Source organism: Prunus dulcis, chromosome 7 (assembly GCF_902201215.1).
Source record: "Prunus dulcis chromosome 7, ALMONDv2, whole genome shotgun sequence".
Taxonomy (NCBI): domain Eukaryota; kingdom Viridiplantae; phylum Streptophyta; class Magnoliopsida; order Rosales; family Rosaceae; genus Prunus; species Prunus dulcis.
In genome coordinates this window covers 9,956,655-9,981,317 of record NC_047656.1, presented here as the reverse complement: position 1 = coordinate 9,981,317, position 24,663 = coordinate 9,956,655, and the positions used below count along the sequence as shown (strand labels likewise).

At 36.0% G+C, this 24,663-nt stretch overlaps 4 protein-coding genes and 1 long non-coding RNA gene across 8 annotated transcripts; 4 read left to right on the top strand and 1 right to left on the bottom strand.

Moving 5' to 3' along the window:
• The first annotated feature begins 549 nt into the window (after positions 1–549).
• On the top strand, positions 550–2,732 carry LOC117634531 (transcription termination factor MTEF18, mitochondrial-like). The gene has a single exon (XM_034368677.1). The coding sequence runs from the start codon at positions 948–950 to the stop codon at positions 2,712–2,714; it is 1,767 nt and encodes a 588-aa protein (XP_034224568.1). The 5' UTR covers positions 550–947; the 3' UTR covers positions 2,715–2,732.
• Positions 2,733–5,705: 2,973 nt separating this feature from the next.
• Positions 5,706–8,018, top strand: LOC117634818 (transcription termination factor MTEF18, mitochondrial-like). Its single transcript, XM_034369065.1, has 2 exons — positions 5,706–5,853; positions 5,936–8,018. The coding sequence occupies exon 2, from the start codon at positions 5,954–5,956 to the stop codon at positions 7,724–7,726; it is 1,773 nt and encodes a 590-aa protein (XP_034224956.1). The 5' UTR covers positions 5,706–5,853; positions 5,936–5,953; the 3' UTR covers positions 7,727–8,018.
• Positions 8,019–10,060: 2,042 nt separating this feature from the next.
• LOC117634626 (transcription termination factor MTEF18, mitochondrial-like) lies at positions 10,061–13,157 on the top strand. The gene has a single exon (XM_034368809.1). The coding sequence runs from the start codon at positions 10,285–10,287 to the stop codon at positions 12,082–12,084; it is 1,800 nt and encodes a 599-aa protein (XP_034224700.1). The 5' UTR covers positions 10,061–10,284; the 3' UTR covers positions 12,085–13,157.
• A 2,190-nt stretch (positions 13,158–15,347) lies between these two features.
• Positions 15,348–19,081, top strand: LOC117633507. Of its 4 annotated transcripts, XR_004586671.1 has the most exons (5): positions 15,348–15,802; positions 15,906–15,981; positions 16,803–18,003; positions 18,630–18,753; positions 18,846–18,963. It is a non-coding gene; the product is annotated as an uncharacterized LOC117633507 (long non-coding RNA). The 4 variants fall into 4 exon arrangements; XR_004586672.1 differs by lacking the exons at positions 18,630–18,753; positions 18,846–18,963 and adding an exon at positions 19,039–19,081; XR_004586670.1 differs by having other exon boundaries at positions 16,803–17,821; positions 17,933–18,963.
• A 2,758-nt stretch (positions 19,082–21,839) lies between these two features.
• Positions 21,840–23,836, bottom strand: LOC117635343. Its single transcript, XM_034369674.1, has 3 exons — positions 23,590–23,836; positions 22,210–23,557; positions 21,840–21,955 (listed from the first exon to the last, which is right to left on the bottom strand). Exons 1-3 carry the CDS (start codon positions 23,779–23,781, stop codon positions 21,840–21,842), a joined length of 1,656 nt encoding a protein of 551 aa, XP_034225565.1. The 5' UTR covers positions 23,782–23,836.
• Positions 23,837–24,663: the final 827 nt, after the last annotated feature.

Here is a 24,663-nt window from a genome sequence, read left to right as displayed (position 1 = left end):
ACTACCTTACAATATGAAAATTAGTAAATGCTCAACCAATGTTGGATGCTGAATTTACTTAAAGTCATTCATTTGAATACAGAAAAAAACTATTTTTGTAAACGAAAAATGTACAAAATGTCAATTATGCTGCTGTTTTTGTAGAGTTAAATGTTAAAATTAATTTAGAGTTCTTAAAAAAGTTTAAAGCTAATTTAGTAATTTAATTCTACTTTCATAATCAATTGCATATAAAGTAACACACTTTTTTTCATGATATAAACCCAGTCAGAATATAAATTTAGAAATAACACTTTTTATACTTATTTTCTTGTCCCTACTCTTTTAATTTGGACACTGGCTCAAGGAAAATACTTTCCTTATTCCTTTGTAAGTATAAGCTTCTACATTCTTATCATGTCTTCCTTATTTTTTTTTTTGTAAATAGAAGCTCTTGCATTCCTACCAATGACAATATGGCATGTGAGCATAATTTTTTATTTTTTATAATAAATTTTTAATGAATTATTTTTGAGGAAGTGTCAAACTGTGGTTTTTAGACGAGCTCGCTCAATATCTGCTCGTATTCTTTCTTTTTTGTTTGGCTCCTACATCTGAATTGGATGGACGAGTGGCTTTCAAACATCATTCCCAGCGCCGGCGATATGCAATATGATAAGAGAACCAATCGGGGAATTTCATTTTGAGTGAAGCTGAATTGCTTCGCAGATCAATGCCAAGAATTTAATCAGCCTCTCAATCAGCAGCAATGCGGCAAACTCTGCAGCTGAAGCTCTAAATCTTTCTGTGTAGCGGGAGGTAGCGAGCTCATCTGCCCGCATATTTTCATCTTTATCCCATTGTCCCAAGGTACTATGTTTCATCCCAAAAGACTTCAACTTTCATTTATATTCAGCTGAATCTTGGCCCAAGATTATCACTAGGCTTGAATTCTCATCAAACTGGTTATGACCCATTTGCACAAATTAAGAACAGCATCTGTTCTCAAATGGGTTTCTTCAAATTTTGATGAAAACCACCTTAGATCAGCAAGAACCCCAATTCAGCCAATTGGATCTTTCCCCAATGGCCAAGCCTTTAGGTTTTACAAAACTAAAAGGTCTCCTGTAACTGAAAGTTGTGAAAACGTGGATAGAACTTCTACTGGTAATGGCAAAATTTCTGGTCGAATTTCTCGTGCTGTTAAAAAAGAAGCACAAGCTGCATTATTGGATTATTTGTATTGTACTAGAAGCTTACAGTTTCTGGATGCAGAGAATATGAGTAAAAACTCTCCACATTTTCTCAAGAAGCTTATAAAAAGTGCGGATAATGAAAAGAAAATTGGGCAGACGATTGCCCGGTTCTTGCGCTACCACCCTATTAATGAATTTGAACCTTTCTTTGAGAGCTTGGGTTTGAAACCTCCCGAGTATGTTCCTCTTCTTCCTAAAAAATTGATATTTTTGATCGATGACAATTTGCTGCTTCATAATTATGGTGTTTTATGTCATTACGGGATTGCACGTAATAAGATAGGAAAGATTTATACGGAAGCCACTGAAGTCTTTCAATACAATGTTGGGGTTTTGTTATCAAAGCTTCAAGCTTATGAAGAACTAGGTCTCAGCCAATCAGCTTTGATTAAGTTTGTTGTTGCTAGTCCTTATCTTTTAATTGGGGATGCAAATGCTTCATTTTTAAATTTATTGGGAAAACTTAAGAGTCTTGGATTCGAAATCAGTTGGATTGAGAGTAACTTATCGGAAAAAAATTCTTATAATTGGAGCCGGATGCTTGAAGTTCTAAGTTTTCTTAGTAAGATGGGTTGCAGCGACAGACGGCTGGGTGAATTAATTGGCCAGCACCCAGATATTTTATTTGAGGCTTCAGGGGAAAGGACATTTTCAATAATTGGGTTCTTGCTGAAGTTTGGATTCAGAATGAGCCAGGTATCTTCACTGTTTCTGCAGTTTCCCCGAATTGAAGTTATGAAATTTGGTTTGAATTTGAGGAAATGTTTCTTTTTCCTGAATGAGATCGGAATGGAGGTTGCAGGGATTGGGAAGATCATCCGTTCTCACCCCCTGCTACTGGGTTCGTGTGCTTTGAAGAAAACTAACACCTTACTTCTTCACTTGAAAATTGGGAAGAAGAGCTTGTGTAGATACATCCAGGAGAACCCGCAAGAATTGAAGCACTGGGTTTTGGGCAGAAGACTTAGGCCATTAGACTGGGGAAACAACCTTATATCAAAGACAGAGAAGGCTAAATTCTTGTTAGACATAGGATTTGTGGAGAACTCAAACAAAATGAAAGAAGCTCTAAACGAATTTCAAGGCAACGGATGTGAGCTTCAGGAAAGATTTGATTGTATTGTGGAAGCTGGTTTCGATCCTGAGGAAGTCTGCCAAATGGTTAAAGTATCACCTCAAATTCTTAGCCAGTCAAAGGATGTTATTGAAATGAAGATTAATTTTCTTGTAAATCATTTGTGTTATCCCTTATCAACTTTACTCATCTTCCCAAAATATCTTACCTATGGAACTAAAAGGGTCCAGCATAGGGTTCTTATGTACAATTGGCTCAAAGATCATGGAACAGATCCTACGTATGCCTTGAGCACTGTTGTTTCTTGCTCAGATATATATTTTCTGAGGAAGTTTGTTAATCATCATCCTAGTGGTCCTCAAGTTTGGGAGGATTTGAAGAGAAAAATTTATTCAAAGCAATAAAATGTTCATTGATTCTCCTGAAGGTTCAGCAGTGTTTATTATCACCAAGTTGATGCTAGCATGTTATTTTTTTCTTATTGAAGCTCTTGGGATTGAATTGCTAAAAGAAATTGAGAAGGAATCTGAAAACTGATAGAATGATAGAGTGATTTTATTTATGGAGGTCTGCATAAAACTAACAATCCAATCTACTTAAAACCAAAACAATTCAAAAAAGTCTTGACTAAATTTGAGTGACAAATCAACAAAAGAAGACTGAAGCATGGATGAAGGTGATAATCATGATTAGGATCTTTTGTTTATAACGATAATCAACTCTAGGTTAGATATTAATATTGTGTTTAAAGTGATTGGTTTCTTACTAGAAATTTTATAATGACACTTTCAGAATATAGTTTTCTATGTTAGTGAAGGTTGCATATGCATTTGATTATTTGAAATGGTATATTTTATTTCTAATTTACTGATCTCTCCTAAACTATAACATGTATCTCACATTCATCCTTAAATTTGAAAATGACCCACTTATACAATGATTAGTGTGTTTAAGGGCAACCATACAATATTGCTAAAGTTCAAAAACTTGGAAGGCTTATATACACATTCAATCTTTCCTTGCCCGGAATGATGAATTGGCAACCTAATAGTTGTGTGTGAAGCTGGAGGAGTTGTTTTTTTGTTGATGCCATAGCTCGAAGCCGTTTTACATCGTGCCATCATTCGTGTTACAAATCAAGCGCTGTAGAAGAATTGTACTTGGTGTGTTGTTGCTATGTTTATCATTATCTTGGTTTAGGTTGCCTCTACCTCATCTGGCTAATGAGAAAAACTCCACCACTGCTCCTCTTCTAAACTTGATCCAGAATGACTGAAAATACAAAACTGAACTGTACACTCAGTTTTGTTCCTTCTTGTTTGCTCTCTCTCTCTCTCTCTCTCTCTCTCTCTCATATTTGGTTGGAATGTAGAATCATGGAATGGCTATGTAAATTTATCTGACAGAAAGTAATCAAACCAAAATTTAGAAAGAAAAAAAATGTTGAAATGAGGTGCTTTTCTTTATTGAAATGAAAATGTAAACAGATTTACATGGAATTAGAATTGGAAGGTTTTGCATCACTGCTATATGCATAACAAGTCCATGTATGCAAAAGACATTTTATATTTTCCGAGTTGATAAAAAAGTCGTAAGGAAATGGGTAGTGCTACACTACAAAACATTTTACTGCATGCCATGGCTATTTAGATGAGTGGCTAAGCATTTTCACTCACAATCTTCTCGTGTATATGTTACACGAGCATTATAAAATAGTTCACTGAAAACTTGTTTGGATGTAAATATAAACAAATCGCGAAGAAAATTTGCACTACTCTTCGTTCTTTCTTTCCCTTTATCCTGTGCACTCATTATTTATCTTTAATTTTTATTTTTATTTTTTATAAAAGCGATATTAGAGAAAAGGAAATTAAAACACATGATGTTAAGTAAGTATATGGCTAATATTGCCCTTAACTACTTAAGCTGTAAATTCCTTGCCATTACTTTTTAGTGATATTTGTAGAAATGTCATTTAAACTTATACCTTAGTTTCAATTTGTCACTTTAAAATTTTTTAAAAGAGAAATGTCACCTGAAATTTTCAAAATCTATAATTTGTCATCTGACTTTAATATCATTCAATTTTTCATCCATGATTAAGGGTATTTTAGTCTTTTCATTTTTAAGAGTGGTTTAAAAATAGAAAAATCATTATACAAAATTGTATATATTTTAAAATAAACCATTAAAAATCAAGATTCTTTCCTACCAAACATTAAAAATTGAAAATTGCATTTTTTCCCACCCCCCTGTCGTCTCTCTCTATTCTCCCTTCCTCCCCAACCACAACTCCCCTCTCCTCTGCAACCCCACCCCCACCCTCTCCCTCTAGTTGACTCCGAATAAAACTATGTTACTGCAACCCACCCCCACCCTCTTCCTCATGTTTAATTATGAGCCAGAGTTACCTGAGTACATGAATATATGCAATGGGTGTGTGTAAACACTCTAAAACAGTACAGAATGCTGGTACCAATTTACTTCAAAATTAGAGGGCCGCTACTGTCAACCAAAGGTCCATATGAACGAAAGAAAATGGCTTTACCTTCCCCAATCAAACCTTCTGTGTTTTAAGTGGATTTGACTTGGCCAAACACCACTGAGAAAAAGCAGATTTCAACCGCAAAGAAAGTTGAACCACCCCCTGAAGAAGAGCCAAATGAAAGTGCTGTAAACATGCCCTCTAATTTTGAAGTAGTGTCTTTTTCTTATGTTTTTTATTGTTGTCAATTTTCCACTTTTTCTTCAATTTTTTAAAATGATTTAATTGAAAATTAGATGAAATGTTAAGGATTTAGACCGTAGAGAGGAAATTAAAGAAAAATAAAAGTTAATATCCTTAATTTTCTTTTTAAAAAAAAGGATGAAAGATTAATTGAAAGCGAGGTACAAATTCAAGGAGCAAAACATAATTAACTCTTGAGATAAAAGTTTCTTGTTATTGTCTTTTAAAATAGCAAAGGACCCACTATTGTAGTGGTTTGGAGTATTTACTCCCTTACTCCCTCACGTAAGGTTCTGGATTCGAGTCTTAGCATCTATGTTGTGTGTGTATTTATATGCTATCGCTCCTTTTAATAAGAAAAATCTTCAAAAAATAAATAAAAATAAAAATAAAAATAATATATATAAAAGAAAAACAACTAAGAGTAGGACATTTTTTGAGTGTCAATTCTCATTCTAATATGCAAGGCTTATATTTCAAGTGATTAAAAATATTTATTCTGCTGCAGAGGTAGTTCATCCCTCCCCAACTTGTATTACTCCCCCAAAAAAAAAATTCTAATATAACCTCCTCCTCCGGGCAGGCCAATTTTGAATGGTGTCCCTTATTTCTAAAACCCCTAAATTGCGAAGTCGGAGACTGAGACTTCTGAGCAAAAGAAAAAAAGATTCGGAGACAGAACCGTTCGGCAACAAAAATATCGTAAGGCAGACCCTCAACCAGAAGGCAGCAGCAGTATGAGATAAATTTACAGAGGAAGCTCCGAGTCTTGTTCAGTAGAGAGGCGTTGCCGCATATCCATCAAAATCTCTGAGGTAATATTTTCTCCGTAGACTTCATGTTCATTTCTATTCAGCAGAGAATACCTTTTGGTTTCTAACTTCTAATAATTACTAGGCTTGGAATCTCATCGAAATGCTCATGACCCGTTTGCAAAAACTCACAACAGCATCTGTTTTGAAATGGGTTTCTTCTAGTTTTGCTGAAAACCACCTTAGATTATCAAGAACCCCACTTAAGCCAATTTTCCCCAATGCCCAAACCCTTAGGCTTTACAGTTCAAGAAGAGGTCTTGAAACTGAAAATTCTGTAAACTTGGAGAACACTCTGACGTCTAATGGAGAAAATGCTGCTCGAATTTCTCGAGTTATTATAAAAGAAGCACAGGCTGCGTTGTTGGATTATTTGCATTGTACTAGAGGCTTGCAGTTCATGGATGCAGAAAATATGAGTAAAAACTCGCCACATTTTCTTGAGAAGCTGTTGAGAAGGGTGGATAATGAAAATGAAGATGAAGTTGGGTGGTCAATTGCCCGGTACTTGAGGTATCACCCTATTAATGAGTTTGAACCTTTCTTTGAGAGCTTGGGCTTAAAACCTTCTGAGTATGTTCCTTATCTTCCTCGTAGTTTGATGTTCTTGACTGATGATGGTTTGTTGCTTCATAATTATACTGTTTTGTGTCGTTATGGGATTGCACGCAATAAGATAGGAAAGATTTATAAAGAAGCAATAGAAGTCTTTCAATATGATTTTGAGGTTTTGCCATCAAAACTTCAGGCTTATGAAGAACTAGGTATCAGCCAATCTGCTTTGATTAAGTTTATTGTTGCTAGTCCTTATCTTTTAATTGGGGATGTGAATGCTGCATTTGTTGAGGTATTGGAAATATTGAAGAGTTCTGGATTTGAAACCTGTTGGATTGAGGAGAATTTGTTGGAAGAACATTCTTATAATTGGAGCCGGATGCTTGAAGTTCTACATTGGTTGAGTGAGAAGGGTTGCAGTGATGAGCAGTTGGGTGTACTAATTGGTCAGCACCCAGATATTTTATTTGAGGGATCAGGGAGAACAACATTTTCACTAATTGGATTCTTATTGAAATTTGGATTCACTATGAGCCAGATATATTCAATGTTTCTGCAGTTTCCAAAAATTCAAGTTATGAAATTTGTTTTGAATTTGAGGAATTGCTTTTTAGTCTTTAATAAGATTGAGATGGAGGTTGCAGAGATCGGGAAGATTATCCGTTCTCACCCCCTGTTACTGGGTTCAATTGCTATAAAAAAAACCAACACCTTACTTACTGGATTGAACGTCGGAAAGAAGCGCCTGTCTAGGTACATACAGGAGAACCCAGAAGAATTGAAGAATTTGGTTTTGGGTAGAAGAGTTGAGCCACTTCCAGCAGCCGAAGAGGACCAAATATCAAAGGCACAGAAGCTTGAGTTCTTGTTAGACAAAGGTTTTGTAGAGAACTCAAACAAAATGAAAGCAGCACTAAAGGTATTTCGAGGCAAAGGAACCGAGCTTAAAGAAAGATTTGATTGCATTGTGAATGTTGGTTTGGATCGCAAGGCTGTCTGTAAAATGATTGAAGTATCCCCGCAAATACTTAACCTGAAAAAGGGTGTGATAGAAAAGAAGATTGATTTTCTTGTAAATCATTTGGGTTACCCCGTATCATCTCTGGCGTCCTTTCCATCATATCTTTCCTATAGAACTGAAAGGGTCAAGTTTAGGGTATTCATGTACAATTGGCTCGAAGGTCAAGGAGTGGTAGGCCCTAGGCCTGCCTTGAGCACTATTGTTGCAATGTCAGATGCTAAATTTTTGAAGGTATATGTAAATCATCATCCTACTGGTCCTCAAGTTTGGAAGGATTTCAAGAGTAAATTTTATTCCTAGTATTAAAATATTATGTTCTTCTCCTGGTAAGGTTCTGCATTGCTGGGTGATCCCAAGTTGGTACCAATATACTTGGTCCTTTTTCTTTTACATGCTGAGATTTTTATTGAGCATTAACAGTTTTCAGGTGATATGGCACATAAGAACAAGCACAGGCAAAATAGAATTAAGACCAGGTTGTTTGAAGTGTGTGTTGTGTATATATTTAGTATTGACCATCCGTTAAGCATAATGTTAAATGTTAAAGTTGCGTCCAACAGAAACAATGGGTAAAGTTAGAGGATTTTATGTATTTAGATACAAGTTCTAAAATGTCGTATGCTCTGTTCTCAAGAACCCCCTCAAGTGTGATCCCAGTGAAACAAAAATATGTGTTTCAATAATATCGTGACATGGAGCACGTTTGGTCAAACTAGGCCTCGCAGATAAATTATCATTGGGGTACAATGTTAAAGCTGGAGAAGCTGACCCAAAAGCAATTGGCAATAAGTGTATATGCTGGGGATTTTGTATATGTGGTGTTAAGAATGCTTGATACATGCTGGGGATTCAATGATTCCAGCATGTTTGCATTTTGCAGTGATGAAATGATTTAGTAATATCATCACTATTATAATCCAATTCTTCTCTTCGTTTTTCACATACTGACATTTGAGTTTTCATTTATGTGCAGATTTTTCTTAGTTTTGTTAATTTTGGTGCATCTCCACTTTGCATATAGCAAATTGTACTTTCACATACTCAGTAAAACTGTTTTAACCTCACAAACCTGAAATCCTGTACTCCCTTTTTGACATCTATTATCAGAGTTTGATTTTCTGATTTGAACTTTCAGTGTTATAAAAGACTGCAGTGATTTTACCAAGGGCGTTCAAATTTGATGTTGCTGCATCAGGAAAATCGTTGGTGCAATGAGCGTTAGTTAAATTTCAGATATTATATGTTAAAGTTTCATCTTTCTTTTGTAGTAATTTTGAAATCCTTGGCCATGATTTGCCAAAGAAAAATTCTGCCAAAGAAAAATTCTTCTCAGGAAACTGATAGAAAACAGATGAAAGGGTGAAACCACATATTTGGCTCATGCTTTGATTTCCTGGGTAGAATGAGATCGTGGTGGTTTCTACATAAACGCTAAGGTCCCGTTTGGTTCATGGAATGAATTTGAGGGGAAATCATTTCCCATATCATTCCCCAAGGAATGGGAATAGAAGATTTCTTTCCCACGTTTGGTAATGCTAGGAAAGTAATTGGGAAATATCACTTTATTTCCTTTCCCATGTTTGTTTTGAGTAGGAATGGAAAACAAAGTTTGTATAAATTTTCAATTATACCCATATTAAATCAAATAAAAAAAGAATGCATTTAATTATATATTGTAATTCTAAATTGTTATTGGGGATAAAATGGTCATAAAAAATATGTATTTAATGTTAGCTCATTTTCCCAAACTTTCCCATGAGGAGGGAAAACAAAACTCAAGTTAGGATGATGGCTTCACTTTTCCCCTTACTTTCCCCCTTACTTTCCTATGAGTAGGGCAACGATTTCTCATACCTAGACTTACCAAACATGGGAAAGCAATTGATTTCCCATTCTCAAGTCTCTTTTCTCATGAACCAAACGGGACCTAACAACTCGTCTTATCTGGCGGCATCTCACCCCGCCTTCAGGGACTTTAATGTCTAAAGATTATGAGCACTCCACGGCAATGGGGCTGTTGCAGTTTGTTTGCCTTTTTCAGAGGCTCATTTCTTTGCTGTTTTCCTTCGACTTCACAAGGGGCACTTGGTGAGGCAATGCGCTCACCCCTTTTATCCAAGATCAAATCATTCTCACCGTAGATTCGTGTAATTTAGATTATTATTTGTATTTAAAAAATTTTTGATTTAAAAAGAAAAAAAGAAAAACCATGTAACAGAGTGTATGCAAAGCATTCACCATGACACGTTCCTAAAACATCCTATTACCCCTACATCCGTGGATTTAGGTTCGGTTTCATCTCCCCCAATATTACTTGTATAAAAAAATGAAGACCCTAATATATATCCCTTCATGATTAATTTATCTTCTATTTTCTACTAATTTATCTTAACTTCACAAACTGGACAGGGCGTGAAAGGAATTGACCTGCCTTTTTTGACTGGGCCTACAAAATATACCCACAACTAACCTGGACCTAACTTCCTAAAATTATGATTTGGCCCAAAATAAAATGATAGAAAGAACGGAAATGGAGTAGGCCGAGATTAACCAAACAAATGTCCTTCTACTGGGCACGTTAAGTGATAAAACCCTATTGACCTAAACAAGAAAAAAAAGCAAAAAATCTTAAACCCTTCTGGCGATGAGAGTTCTGCAACCAAAACCCCCTGGAAAGGCAACCACTCAACAAGCATCAGTACCAAAAGCTCCTGCTGCTGAATCTCTAAATCTTTCTTGAGGAGTGAGCTCATGCCTAAGTGTTGCTCAAAATTGCAAGGTAATATTTCATCGAAAGACTTCATATTCATTTCTTTTAAGCTGAATCTGGAGATTTTTGGATTCTCTTCAAACTGGTCATGACCCATTTGCAGAAACTCAGAGTGGCATCTATTCTCAAATGGGTTTCTTTAAATTTTTATGAGAACCACCTTAGATCATCAGCAACCCCATTTCAGCCAATTGGGTCTTTCTCCAATGCCGAAAGCCCTAGACTTTACAGAACAAAAAGGGCTTCTGAAGATAAAGATTCAGAAATTTTGGATAAGTCCTCGACTGGTGATGAAAAAAATGCTGGTCGAATATCTAGTTCCATTAAAAAAGAAGCGCAAGCTGCATTGCTGGATTATTTGCATGGTACAAGAGGGTTACAGTTCATGGATGCAGAGAATATGAGTAAAAACTCGCCGCATTTTCTGGACAAACTTTTGAAACGGGTTGATAGTGAAAAAGAGATTCTCATGAAAAAGAATAATAAAAAAGAAATTGGGCGAGAAATTTCCCGGTTCTTGAGGTACCACCCTATTAACGAATTTGAGCCTTTCTTTGAAAGCTTGGGTTTGAAACCTTCTGAGTATTTTCCTCTTCTTCCACGTAGTTTGATGTTTTTGTCTGATGATAAGTTGTTGATTCACAATTATACTGTTCTATGTCATTATGGGATTGCACGCAATAAGATAGGAAAGATTTACAAGGAAGCGACAGAAGTCTTTCAATATGATTTTGAGGTTTTGCTATCAAAACTTAAAGCTTATGAAAAACTCGGTCTTAGCCAACCTACTTTGATTAAGTTTCTTGTTGCTAGTCCTTATCTTTTAATTGGGGATGTAAATGTGGAATTTGTTAAGGCATTAGAAAACTTGAAGAGTATTGGATTTGAAACCAATTGGATTGAGGGGAATTTATCGGCAGATAGTTCTTATAATTGGAGCCAGATGCTTGAAGTACTAAGGTTGTTTAGTGAGATGGGTTGCAGCAATGAGCATTTGGGTGAATTGATTGGCCAGCACCCATATATTTTATTTGAGGGTTCAGGGGAAAGGACAATTTCACTAATTGGATTGTTACTGAAATTTGGATCCACAAAGAGCCAGTTATGTTCAATGTTTCTACAATTTCCACAGATTCCAGTTGTGAAATTCATTTCAAATTTGAGACAGTGCATTTTGTTCCTGAATGAGATTGAGATGAAGGTTTCAGAGAGTGGGAAGATTGTCCATTCCCATCCCCTGCTACTGGGCTCGATTTCTTTGAAAAAAGCTAACAGCTTACTCAATATCTTGAACACTGGGAAGACACGATTGTGTAGATACATCCAGGAGAACCCACAAGAGTTGAAGAATTGGGTTTTGGGCAAAAGAGTTGATCCATTTCCAGGCTCAGGAGAAAACCGTATATCAAAGACACAAAGGACTAAGTTCTTGTTAGATATAGGATTTGTAGACAACTCAAACAAAATGAAAAAAGCCCTTCGAGGAAAGGGAGGGGAGCTTCAAGAAAGATTTGACTGCATTGTGAAAGCTGGTTTGAGTCAGGAGGATGTCTGTGAAATGATTAAAGTAAGCCCTCAAATTCTTAACCAGACGAAGGATGTCATTGAATTGAAGATTGATTTTCTTGTAAATCAATTGGGTTATCCCCTGTCATCCTTGTTGACCTTCCCAAGATATCTTTCCCATAAAATTGAAAGGGTCCAGCATAGGATATTCATGTACAATTGGCTCAAAGATCACGGAACAGCTGATCCTGGGCTTTCCTTGAACACTATTATTTCTTGCTCAGATACATATTTTATAAAATATTATGTAAATCGTCATCCTAGTGGTCCTCAAGTTTGGCAGGATCTGGAGAACGAAATTTATTCCAAATCCAAGTACTAAAGTATTCATTGCTTTTACTGTTTTGTTTTGTTTTGTTTTTTTTCTTTCTGCATTGCTGGTTTTCTTAAGTTGATACTAAAATAATTTTTCCATGTTTATTTTACATGCTGAGAATTTTCTTTTGAGCATGTACAGGCAAGATGACATATATGAATATATACAAGCAAAGTTTATTTAGCACCAGGTTATTGTACCTTGTGAGTGTGTGTTCGTGTATGCATGCATTTCCCGTTTTGAGCAATTGACTGTCCATGTTCTATATAGATGCTAAATCAGTCTCTGTTTTGCTTTTTTATATTTTTTTTTCTGAGAGAAATAAGTCTTCTGTTTATAATGGTGAAAGTCATTTATTGATTTTTTTTTCAATAATATAATGCAGTTTTCTTTTTTGTTTCACTCTTTTTGTTCCAATGAGCAAGATCTTATTAGTTATGACTGACCGAGTATATCGCCACTTTACCACAGCCGATTGCACTTCCGCATACAATAGTTGTTCAGCTTAAAATAGCTTATCATCATGAGATGACCCTGAAAACTTATGTCATCAGTTTGACTTCTGTTACCATAGGTCAACAGTTATCTGGTTTTAGTCTTATAAAAGTTGCAGTGCTTTACCTGAGTTATTGTTATTTCATGTTGCTGCATAAGGAGAATGCTTGGGGTAATAAGAAATAGCATGCATGGTTTGAATGAAATTTGACCTATTATCTGTCAAAGTACTTCCCATATTTTGTTTTACAGATTTGAAACTCTTGGCCACGAGTTGCCAAAAACAGATGAAAAGGTAGAGCAATGATCTGCAATGGTGGCTCATGCTTGCTGTAGTCTCTGCATGAAAGCATGAATGAAGGAAATGGCCTATGCTGAGAGAAAACTGTTAGCTTGGTTGAGAGTTTATACTTTCACCTTTTTCATTCGTTTCTAAATTTTATTGAATGCCCGGAAGTAATTGTTATTGAGATGGTGTACATGATTTTCGAACTGGCTGTGCCGGTAGTTGGATTATTGCTCAATGGAGTTTGTTGAAGCCTTGAAGCATTCTAAAGCATGTTCATTAACAGATTCACTGTTCTGTTCTTAAGGTCGAGAAGCTTATGTTATGTGCTATCTCTATTTTGTTCCATTTCTTATTGGATTAAAGAACAATTTGCGCTAGCCGTCACTCTGATTTAGATGTTCTACTCCACCCAACTTGATGCTTTAGTTCCATTTCTTCTTCTTACAAAATTTCGTAGTTTTTGGTTACCTGAAAAGGAAAATATAGCTTCCAAGCCTAGCAGCAACCGGCATACACCACGGAGATGATCATGGCCTTTTAGAAATGTTATTGACGCTACCAGAAACGCTTCCGCTCATACCTTTAGCTAGAAGATAACTCAAGTATTTCTACCCGTGGGTGAGGTTGCTTCATCCATATCGTTAAGCCCTTCTTAGTGTTAAAATGAGGTGCCTTGTTTTCTCGAGTTTACTACTCCTCAAAGTCATTAGCTTAATATATATATATATATATATATATATTTTAAGTAAAACACATTTTTGGTCACTGTGTATACAATACAAAGTAAATAATGGTTTTTTTCCCAGGCAAAAAAAAAAAAATATAATAATAATAATAAAAAATCTCTTACGAGTTTTGAAAGTTTAAATTGTTAGTGGGGAGCACATCCGCTCTAACCGACTTAGCTATCAAATACCAAACATCAAATTTAAATTTAATGGCCGTTGTGGCAATTTGATATTTACACTTTTTTGGGCAATTTGACATTTACACAGGTTTACGCTCCACCTGATATGTCAAATAAATAATTATTGTAACAGTCAAATCATTCAAGATAAAAAAGAAAAAAAGAAAAAAAGAAATGAAAGTAACAGCCGACTGTCTTTAAAAAATAATAAAATATTCATTTGACATCTTGCTTTTGGGATGTCAAAAGTAACGGTTGAACCTCCAACCTTCATTCCACATGAGCTTTGACAATTCGGTTGTAGTGATGTGAGATGTTATTTCTAGCCGTTAAATGTCTATGTGACACATTTTGACGTATCGGTTATAAATGCTCTTAAGCCTATGTCTGTTGATCCCATTGACCAAATTCAATGACAAATATAAAATTGAAAGTGCAAAATGAACAAGAATGACCATCCTTGACGAAAAAAAGGCTATAACTCGTTGTGTGATATTTTTTTATTTAGAATGCTGTTATTTTCACCCCTTATCTTATTTCTCTACATATCTTATCTTCAAAATTTTAAAGACAAATTTACCTTATAAAATGACTTCTAAGGACTTAAGGAAAAAAACTACGACTAATAATGTTATGACATCTGGAGCAAAATGTCATTAATAAATATTTTTATTAACTTTATGAATAAATCTTCAACTGCTCCCACTCTCTCTCCTCCCAATTAATTGGCAAACCCTTTACCCTTCTTCTTCTTCTTCCCCTTCGACCCTCTCTTCACTATATTATTCGCCCATTGTTGAAGAAACATTTAGCAGCTGGCTATAAATTAATGGAGCAGATTGGTAATAGCAATCTTTTTATTCAAATTTGTATTATGATGTGAGTCGAAACTCGAAATCAAAGATTAAAAATAAAATAAAATAAAATAATTTTTTTTGGAAAAACCTAGAAAGTAGCAGAGTGCTTTTATTTTTTGTTGTTGGACTAAGGAAAATAAAAACCCAACAAATGATTTCCCCCTATAAGGTTGATGCAAGCTATGCTTGTACTCAAAGAGAAAAAAGTAAAGGAATTTAGAGGCGGATTTTCAGTTAAAAGGATACATATGGGTTGGTTCCTGAAAATTTCTCGATCAACAATATGTCCCCGGTGAAGCGCCGTCTTTGGAGATCAAACCAGAAATGGGGAAAGAGGAATCGAAAAAGAGACGGTTGATGGGGATGAGAGAGATTAAATGAGGGGAAGGTGAAGAGTTTAGGAATAGCGTTAATCAAAATATGAATTAAAATTTAAAAGGTATTTTAAGAATAATAGTTGGGTAAAAAATGAGGTTTTGTTTTTTTAAATTTATACGGTGGGTGCGGAAATAAAAAAGGATGGTGAAAATAACAGTTTTTGAAAAAAAAAATGATAATTTTGTAAACCTCGTTGTGTGAATTTTTATTTATTTTTTATTTAAAAAAAAGGATATACACGTTGGATTCAACTGGATTCCATCGTGACCTAAGCATTAATGCTATTTGACGAGAAAAAAAAAACATTAATGCTAGGTATATAATACTGATCATTATTTAACACATACTTGCATTTTCGCAACATATGACCCTCGGACTGTGGAGAGCAGGACAAAAACAAAAAAAAACAAAAACAAAAAACAAAAAACTCACATACTACTTTCTCACCAGTTTCTTCTCCTCGCTTCCTCTATTCAATTTCTTTCTCTCTGCCTCCTCTCTTTAGCTCACCTCTCAAAAGCTCAGTATTGCTTTTGATTAATCTGTTCAGGCTCCAATAATATTTGTGCTAACGTTTCTCTTTGATGACATGATTCTCTGATCTGGGTCTTCTTTACTTGTTATTCAGATCCTAGTTTTTAATTTCTTTTGGCTTCTGCTACTTCACTGTTGGAAAAGCCAGTAATAGAAAGCAGCCTATTTGGTTCTTGGGTTTTTGTTAGTTTCTTGATTGGTCTAATCAGATTGCGAGAAATGGGTTTTGCCAATAAGATGCAGAAAGTGGATTTTTGCTTTCAGGTCAGCTTCATTCTTCTTTGCTTCGCTCTTCTCTATGTTGCATATGTACTTTGTCACGCTTTGGTTTTCTAATATGAGTGCTTCTGTTTTTTGTTCTGTGAAGATTAATGGTAGACAAAGAAAATAAATTGCTTTTGTCAATCCTGGATTTCTCTCTGTTTGGGACCTGAAAAATCAAAGTGAGTTACTTCAACGAGACTAATTATCGTGTTTGGGTTGAGTTAGTGCTTCATATTCTCGAAACATCTTAGGTCGTAAGTTTCAAATTGAACATATTTTATGTAATCTGTCTTGCAAAGTTTTAGCAGCCAAACTTGAAATTACTGATTTGGATTGTTGAGAGTGAAGCCAGAATGGTGTTTGATCCAAAAGTGATTGCCATTTCTTGTTTATCTGCAAATTTTAATAATACCTTGTTCAGGTTGAATGTAGTTTTCAAAGGGTATAGCTGGTTTGTGATACTTTATTACCGTTTTCTAGTGTTTCCATTTATTTTCCTTTCAAACTCTCTGGACTGGCTTGATTAATGCTTCATTTAGTTAAGTCAGAGCCACTAGATAATAGAATCTGTTGGGAGCATCAAAGATGCATTTTTGTTTTTGGGTATTTGAAATGATAGGGGTGAAGGGTTCGAGCCTGCATTTTTCTTTCTTCTCAATTGAATTTCTCATAAACCAAAGATAGTGTAAGGAATTAAAGAGGCAGTCATGATTGACTTTAACTTTCTGATTTTGTTTGTACTATGTAGTACCTTTTTGAGGTAAGGCTTAGGATTTTCCTGTTCTTTAAAGGTCTCAGTTTTAGCTCAAATATATATATAAACTGGTTTCATTAATAATTGTTTCATTGGAGGCTGATACGGATTTGCTTTAATCCTCTTCTGCTTGTGGATACCTTAATACTGGTATTCTGCATTATAAACTTTGCATGCTGATTAGCGGAGTTTAGTCTGTTACTCATTTTGAGTTTTGCTTATAAAATTATTTGTTTGTATTTGCAGAAATTTTTCTAGTTTGGAATTTTCTTCACCAGGTTTATTTACTATGGGTAGAGGTAGAGGTAAAGGGAAGAAACAAAGCATTATTGCTGTTCGTGAGGATCCTGGAAGTGGTGAAGAGGAGAGGATTCCACCAAACAGGAGAAGAGGAAGGCCACATAAACCATTGAAGGAAGATATTGGAGAAGGAGAAGAAGCTCAGAAGACAGAAGATGTTGAGGAAGCAAAAATTTATGTTTCTAGCAAAGACATGAAAAACCAATCTGCCATAGAGAATGGAAGGAAAAGGAAGAGGTCTGCTCAGGTCAAAGAAAATATAAAATCTGTCAAAGAGGACAAAAATGTTGAAACAAAATCAAGTCTTGATGACTCGACAAAGTCCGTTGGATTCCGACAAAATGGGAGTAGGCGGAAAAACAAGCCTCACCGAGCTGCTGAAGCTGGTGTTCAGTGCAAATGAGTTCAGTTTTGCTGTTGTGATAGTTGCGCACCTTCTTTGCCGTCAATGGATAAATCAGAAGCATGGAGAAGGGCTTTGTTGGTTCACCTATCATTCCTTATATTGCCTTCATTATATGTTTTACATTTCTTCTTTCTTTTGCGAATGGATGATTTTGATTGTGAGGTTTTGAAATATTCGCTTGTGTCATGCTATTTGCTTCTGTTACTAGCCACAGACATTTTCGTTAGCCCTACAAAATTTTCTCCGACAGCATTCATTTTACTTGAACTTAGATGAGGCTGCCTTCATTTCTCTTTCCTGAAAAGGAAAATAGATTTGGGGATATTCATTTCTCTTTCCTGAAAAGGAAAATAGCTAGGGAGGGAGTATTTATGCTTTCAAATTATCCAAATTCCACCAGCAGAATACACTGGTGCTTCAATTCAGGCAGCTAACAAAATGAAACTGAAGGCTTTTATACCTGGAAATAGACCATACACCTGAAGTCTTGAATAAAGATAATGGCCTTCACAATGGATTACAAGTGTTCACTGGATTTTGTTGGGCTTTACTTGAACATGTGAGCTAAAGATATGGCCCTTGTTGTTGGTTTCCATGGTATAATCTTGAATTCTCTAACAGCAAATGGATTAGATCAGAGACTAATTACTTCTTATGAACATGTGAACAGATGTGTTTGGTGTTGGCTCTTCTAGCAGATGATAATTGAGGAGACTCAAATACTCAACAAGGGAAAACCAGGTGAGTTCAACGGTGATGGATTTCATTTTTAGTTTACAATACTAACTCTTTAAGTTATTAAGTTGCCAGTGCTAGAGTCATGGATTTCATTTACATGGCTGAATGATTAAAATATATAGGTAAGCGTGATTGATAGTCATTCTCCTGATGTTCTGACAAATATGGAAAACAAACATTTTCAAAACAGAAATCTATATGCATCCCCTTTTTGGTTCCTATTGTGGAATAGATTGGGTTAGGTGCCTGAATGAAATTGGTCTCTACATTCCCTTGGAAATAATGATGATGTTGATCAAATACTCTGCACATGCAGAGGGGATCTAAACACGATATCATGTGTGCACCTGTTTTGGTAATCCAAATAAAGCTGAAGCTTAGGTAACAAATTGGCATCTGAGCAATTTCACTTTTGTCGAGTGTATTCAGGATCCTATGTTATGTTCAGTTGTGTCGAGTGTATTTAGGATCCTATGTTATGTGCAGTTTAGGTTTGATCTTACACAAGCCAATTGAACATACGTTTGCCTCCAATCTATACGAAACAAAGTTATTCCTTACTTGGACTATCACATTGAGAACTTAGAAGCATTTTGTCACTTCGACTAAACTTTTGAAATACCATGCAGTGGTTATTGTGAAGAATCCTTTAGATGGTTTAGTGCAACCGGAACACTACTATTATCCCACAAGAAGGGTATACTTTGTGGCTGTTGAAGTGCTTAGAAGGACAAACAATGAAATGCCCTTCGGGTAGGAGTCTAGTGAAAACCAGTGTCTTGGATTACAAACATGTTAAATACTAAAGTTTAGCACTGTTGTATAATTTCCTTTTGTATGTGTAGTTTTTGCAGCTAGTATAATTGAATGGCATATGGTAGCACACGTTAAAAGCGCCACATTGTGTGCCATATAGCTTGCAGATCAGAATACAGGGTGAAATAATGAGTTTCGCTTTTGACAGCCTTCTTTTCTGAGAGTGTTTCTTCGTCCAATCCGTTTTAGAATTCATGGGTCATATTTTTTTCTTCATTCAAGGTCACCAAAATCTATGGTACAAATGAGCGACGCCGCAGAAGATGTCGGGAACTTATATCTGAGCCTTGCTAGAGATGATACATCTCAGTTATACAGAGTTTGTGGGATTTGACATCAGTTTCTTTTAGTAATATATTCTTATGCAATATAGAACTGAAATTTTAGGAGACATGTCGCAGCCCAAAGCTTTTGTTTAGTCTTTGTCTAGTTGCTAACCATAACTTTGGCATTCACCAGTGACTTGGCTTTCATCAGTTGATGCTGATGGCTTGAGGCGAAGAGGTGGTGACCAAGATTGTGCATACAAGAAGATATACATGTTTAACATTTTTTTTTTCTAGTATAATTTTATGGTCCGCAAAATCAACTACAAATCTGCCAAACATGCTTCCATCAACGAGGTTCACTTAAAAAATTATCGTAATTTCTTTATCAGTCCATTTAACTTGAAATAATGTAGAATCAAACTAGAGACATTAACTTCACCTAACAAAACATTAGAGTCGTTTGAATCCAATTAATAGCCTCAAATGACATCCGAAGTTAACTTGCGAAACCTGCCGGCACATATTTCTTCTCTAACATATGTTACTTCGAAATTTACCATAAATAAATCATGTATCCATGACAATTGATAGTTTATGATAAGACAAGACACGTATATGATATATCCAAAAGCCTTCAACTATTTGAGTTACATGATTTGAAGTCACATAACTTGGAACTCCTGAATTTCTCAAAGTCTGACTTGGGGATTAGAGCCTCTTTGGCAAACGCCACACCGGTTTCTAAGAAACTTAGTCGTTTCGTTTTATTTTTGGTCATAGAGGACATTTTTGCAGCTCCCTTGCGTTCCTTCTGTTTTTATTTTTTGGGTTCAAACCTTCTCCTTTTTATTAATGAGTTGGCGAAAATGTCCTCAATACCTCTTTTACCCAATTTTCCATTATTTTGTTGAAATTATGAGAAACGAGATCAGAGGTTTTTGTGTTGCAAGTGTGTAGAATCGTTCATGTGAGACCACCATTAGTTACATGCATGTACTTCTGACCTGAGTCAAACTTTAGACAGAGATGGCCGAGATTATGCACACACCAAACAAACTTAAAATAGATTCAAATAGGCATTGTTTGCCAAAAAAAAAAAAAATTATAAAAAAAAGACATTGTTTGTAAGTGTAGCTTGGGCCAAGCACTGGGTCCTCACACGCTAAGCAAAAAACCAAGGGACCGTCCTTCTACTCTTCCTGGAACATCAATGGATGCTCGTCACTGAATATATATATATATATATATATATATATATATATATCACAAGAGTGTTTCCGTAGGTTACAAGAGTGTTTCCGTAGGTTACCTAAATTAAGGATGAATCAGGAATTGCAAAAGACTTATAGCTCAAGTGATTAAGAGCAGTTATCCTTGTAACCGACATCATGTGTTAGAATCCACCCTCCACAGTATTTTTTGTGTAAAATATATTTAAAAAATAGGAAAGGATGAACTGCGAATTCTGCATGGATCAGCAAATCAATGGCTGTGAAGAGAGAGAAATGTAGAAGTAGCTGTTATAGCAACAAGAAAGAGAGACATGCAGAAAGGAAGGAAGCTCACTCTCTCAATAAAACATGCCTGATGCTTTCTTGCTTTTGTAGGTAATGGGATTTTGAATTTTTATAGTAATTATGTTCAAATTGCTGTGTCTTCATCTTCTTCTACAAAGAAGCTCACACACACGCTGCTTATGACAACAAAGATTCTTGAACTCAACCACAAGTGAGTTTATCCTTTTCTTTTTCTTTAAAAAAGAAAAAGGTATATTTTTTAAAAAAGAATATGTGTATTTAACAGGGGATGTTTTCTTTGGTTCTGTCTGTTTACTCTGTTAATTCTGTTTAGTGTGAAGATATTCATATTATTCATATCCACATACATATTTGATTAAAAAAAACAAAAAAAAAAACAAACAAACGAAAAGATTAAGGCAATAGTCTATGAACTTGTACTTGAGTTTCACTTTCGTTCCTTAATTTAATTATTGAGGTGTTGGTGTGGATCTTGGCGTGGCTAGGGGAGGAGATATGTAGGGTAGTAGGAGGATGATGTAGGGCTGTGGATCTTCCTGTTTTATGCTTCTATTTCAACTTTTCGAGAACTAATTATTTTTCTGTTTTATACAAGCGATATTAAGAGAGAGAGATTTGAACACAAAAGCTCGAATGTAGGAGTAACCGTTGTTAAGCTATAAGCTGTTTGCACAACTAACCATTTCTTAGACACAAAAATCTTTCTTAGACACAAAAATCTTTCTTCTACCAGTTCTTACTGCTGAAAATATTCATTTGACTAAAATAAAACATTGAAGCTTATTGATCTCACTTGACTGATTAAAATTTCAGAAAGCTTTCGTGATTACTTCTGTATCTTGTTTGGTTAAATTTTTTTTCTTTGAGAACATTACCATTGGGTTTAGCTAATTTAATTATCTCCAAAAGCCATATGTGATGCAATCATATCCCTAAAGAATATAATAATGAAGAGAAGGGTTGGTAATGATCTTTTATATAAACTCCAATATCTTCTAGGCTTTTATACATACGTAGTTGTGTAACTTTTAGTTTGCATATTACCTTGCTTGAGATTTAATCCAATGGAAAATGCAAGACAAATCGATTTTCTTGAAGCATGTCACAGTCTTGCACAGAACCTCAAAGAGAGCCTCAAGCTTTTGCATATTCGAACTTATCGAACCAGTTTCGCTTTCGTTGATCTTATGCAAAGCCAATTGAACATAGTTGTGCCCTAGATCTTATACAGAACATAGTTTCTTCTTACCACACCTCTGGAAGGTTGAATTTCGTCATTTCTGCCCACACCTCTGGAAAGAGGAGTGTAGCTCTCCAAGTATGAAGATGGAGCTGAAATAGAGAACCCAACTATTTTCAAGAGTTTTGTAGGAAGTTTGCGATATTTAACATGCACATGACCATATCGGTAACTAACAAGAGTTTAAAACTTGAAGACTGCAAGTACAAAATATGAAACGAGAATCAATTAATTTGAAAAATCAGACATTAAAATTTTCACATAATATAACATTTTATGTGGAAATTTATTTTACACTTGGAACATTCAAACACCAATCCTTCGCAAGGTTGACTACAATTCTTACAAGGAAGAATCCGCTCTCTCTTATCGGAAGGAATTTCACTCTTTCTCTTGTCAACAAGGGTGACAAGGTGTGGGTGAGTCGGATGCTTGTAACTATCTCCTAACTTGACTTGCGGATACCTCCCGAGAATGCAATGAGGATGACAATCGAAGTCACAATCCGAGCAGGAGTAGAACCAGAGTCCGGGATCTCGTTTGCCTTCGCATATTTCACAATAATATTCATCTAACTCGTTTTCAACACTGTTATAGGTGAGCTTGAGAGGATGATTGTCGTACTTGTGCCTTGCTGTAGGAGGTAATTTAACACATGAAAAACAGAGATGGAAGTCGCATCTCCTACAACTGAACCAATACAAAATTTTAGAAGTGCCACAACCCCTACATTTATAAGTGCTTTCATTGTTTTTGTTAAACTGGAGGGTGTGAACATGAGCCTCATGTTTAAGAGACTTCTGCTTCCATAGAATAGCGCACTGAAAGTCAATGCCGAAAATTGAATTAATCTCATAAAGGTATACGAAGCCTTGGCCAAACGTATAACAAAGAAGACACTTGAACACCCCACCAATCGAATGAGTCCTTGGATGGAGTTCCAAGTCCGACTGGCCAATGATAGTTGCCAAATGCATCTTTTTAGGTGACTGTGCACAAGCTGTATGTAGAAAGAAAGAGGACGACGACTCTTGTTTTGTACAGCTATAAAAGGCATCAACTTTGGTGATGGGTCGCATGCAGCCATTACAAGTGATTATTCTATCATCTTCATCATCACCATTATCTTGATGATCAATATTGATGAGGGCTAAGACATGTGGATGGCTGAAGTGATTGATTTGCAACTCAATTTGGTTGCTGATTATTCTATCATCATCAGCAGCAGCAGCACTATCTTCAACTGCCTCATAACGTCGTGTTGCGCAGTCATTGTGGGCGACATAACTGCAACATTCATGTTCACAATAATAAACTGCGCGGCTTTTGTCCATGTTTCCATAACAGAGGTCACAGAAATTTTGGATTTTTGGGAAAGTATCTTCAAACCACCAGGTGAGCTTTAGGCGGTGTTGGTGCTGGGCCGTTTTGATGTGGGTTGGTAACCTAGAACAACATCCATGGACCAGGAGCTGGCAGATGCTGCAGAGGTACATGGCGGTGCCATATTTATTGTAAATAAATCTAGTACTGTAAATTCTAGTACTAACACTTTCTTTGCCGCAGGCTTCACAAGGTAATTGCGCTGGCTTCCTATTAAGGGTGAATTTGTGGTCATGAAAGTCAAGAATGTTGCGCCAATTGGAAGCACATTGGAGGTCAATGTTGAACTCACATTGGGGAAACAACTGTAACTGAACCTCGAGATGCAATCTTGATGACATGCACTGCAACTCTTTTCCCTGTCGCTTGTGTCAAGAGTAAGTGGGTGCTTGCGGTGGATCGGGTGGTGGATCTCACCCAGTAGCTCGGCGCATGATTTATGGAGATCGAAGCTACTTCTACGCTGTTCGTAACAAATGTTGCAAGTGTAGCTAGGCCCAAGCACTGCCATCGCAGAGAATAAGTTGACCATCATTCTTCCTCTGCACTTCCATCATGGGATGCTCGTGATTCAAATGTTGATTCTGATCAATCCCTCTCCCTGTCATCAACACATTTAAACTTGTTATTATAAATTTTGACAGACATTGACCTGACCAGAATATATATTACTATTGTTATTCAGTATCTCTACCTGGATTAATCGGACTCAGAGCCATGCCTCCACGCCTCCGCACCTTCGGCCCGACTGCTAGCCGCACCACCAAATTATAATTCTTAATAAAGCCACCAAATTCTCTGACAAAAAAAAGCAACCAAATTTTGAGATAAACTCCGAATAGCTTTTTGATTTATTTTATCATTAATAAAAAAAATATATGCATTACTGATTGTTATTATTTAAATATGGTCAAATAGCATTACTGATTGTTATTATTTAACCTTACAAATTCAAATATCTACTGCCAGCTGAAGGGTGCCAATGTATTCTCTAAGATCGATTTGAGATATGGGTATCATTAATTACGAATTAGAGAAGAGGATATGCCTAAGATAGCTTTCCGAACGAGGTATGGGCGCTATGAGTTCCTGGTAATGCCATTTGGGTTAACCAATGCGCCAACTGCGTTTATGGATCTCATGAACAGGGTGTTCCGACGTTACTTGGATCGCTTTGTGATTGTATTCATAGACGACATTCTGGTGTATTCTAAGAGTTAGAAGGCACACATGAAGCATTTGGAAATTGTGCTGAAGACTCTGAGGAGGAGGCAGTTGTATGCGAAATTCAGCAAGTGTCAGTTCTGGTTGGACAGAGTTAGTTTCTTGGGGCATGTGATCTCTGCAGAGGGTATTTATGTAGATCCCCAGAAGATTGAGGCAGTAGTGAACTGGCTACGACCAACCAGTGTTACTG

What these genes read in the sequence shown, in the direction of transcription:
- LOC117634626 (XM_034368809.1), top strand. Translation starts at nt 10,285, where the DNA reads ATGACCCATTTGCAGAAACTCAGAGTGGCATCTATTCTCAAATGGGTT.
- LOC117634818 (XM_034369065.1), top strand. Translation starts at nt 5,954, where the DNA reads ATGCTCATGACCCGTTTGCAAAAACTCACAACAGCATCTGTTTTGAAA.
- LOC117635343 (XM_034369674.1), bottom strand. Translation starts at nt 23,781, where the DNA reads ATGATGGTCAACTTATTCTCTGCGATGGCAGTGCTTGGGCCTAGCTAC. An exon ending in ACAGGGAAAAGAGTTGCAGT is followed by an intron (nt 23,558 to 23,589) that starts GCATGTCATCAA and finishes CTCGAGGTTCAG; the next exon opens with TTACAGTTGTTTCCCCAATG. An exon ending in GAGAGAGCGGATTCTTCCTT is followed by an intron (nt 21,956 to 22,209) that starts GTAAGAATTGTA and finishes TCTCTATTTCAG; the next exon opens with CTCCATCTTCATACTTGGAG.
- LOC117634531 (XM_034368677.1), top strand. Translation starts at nt 948, where the DNA reads ATGACCCATTTGCACAAATTAAGAACAGCATCTGTTCTCAAATGGGTT.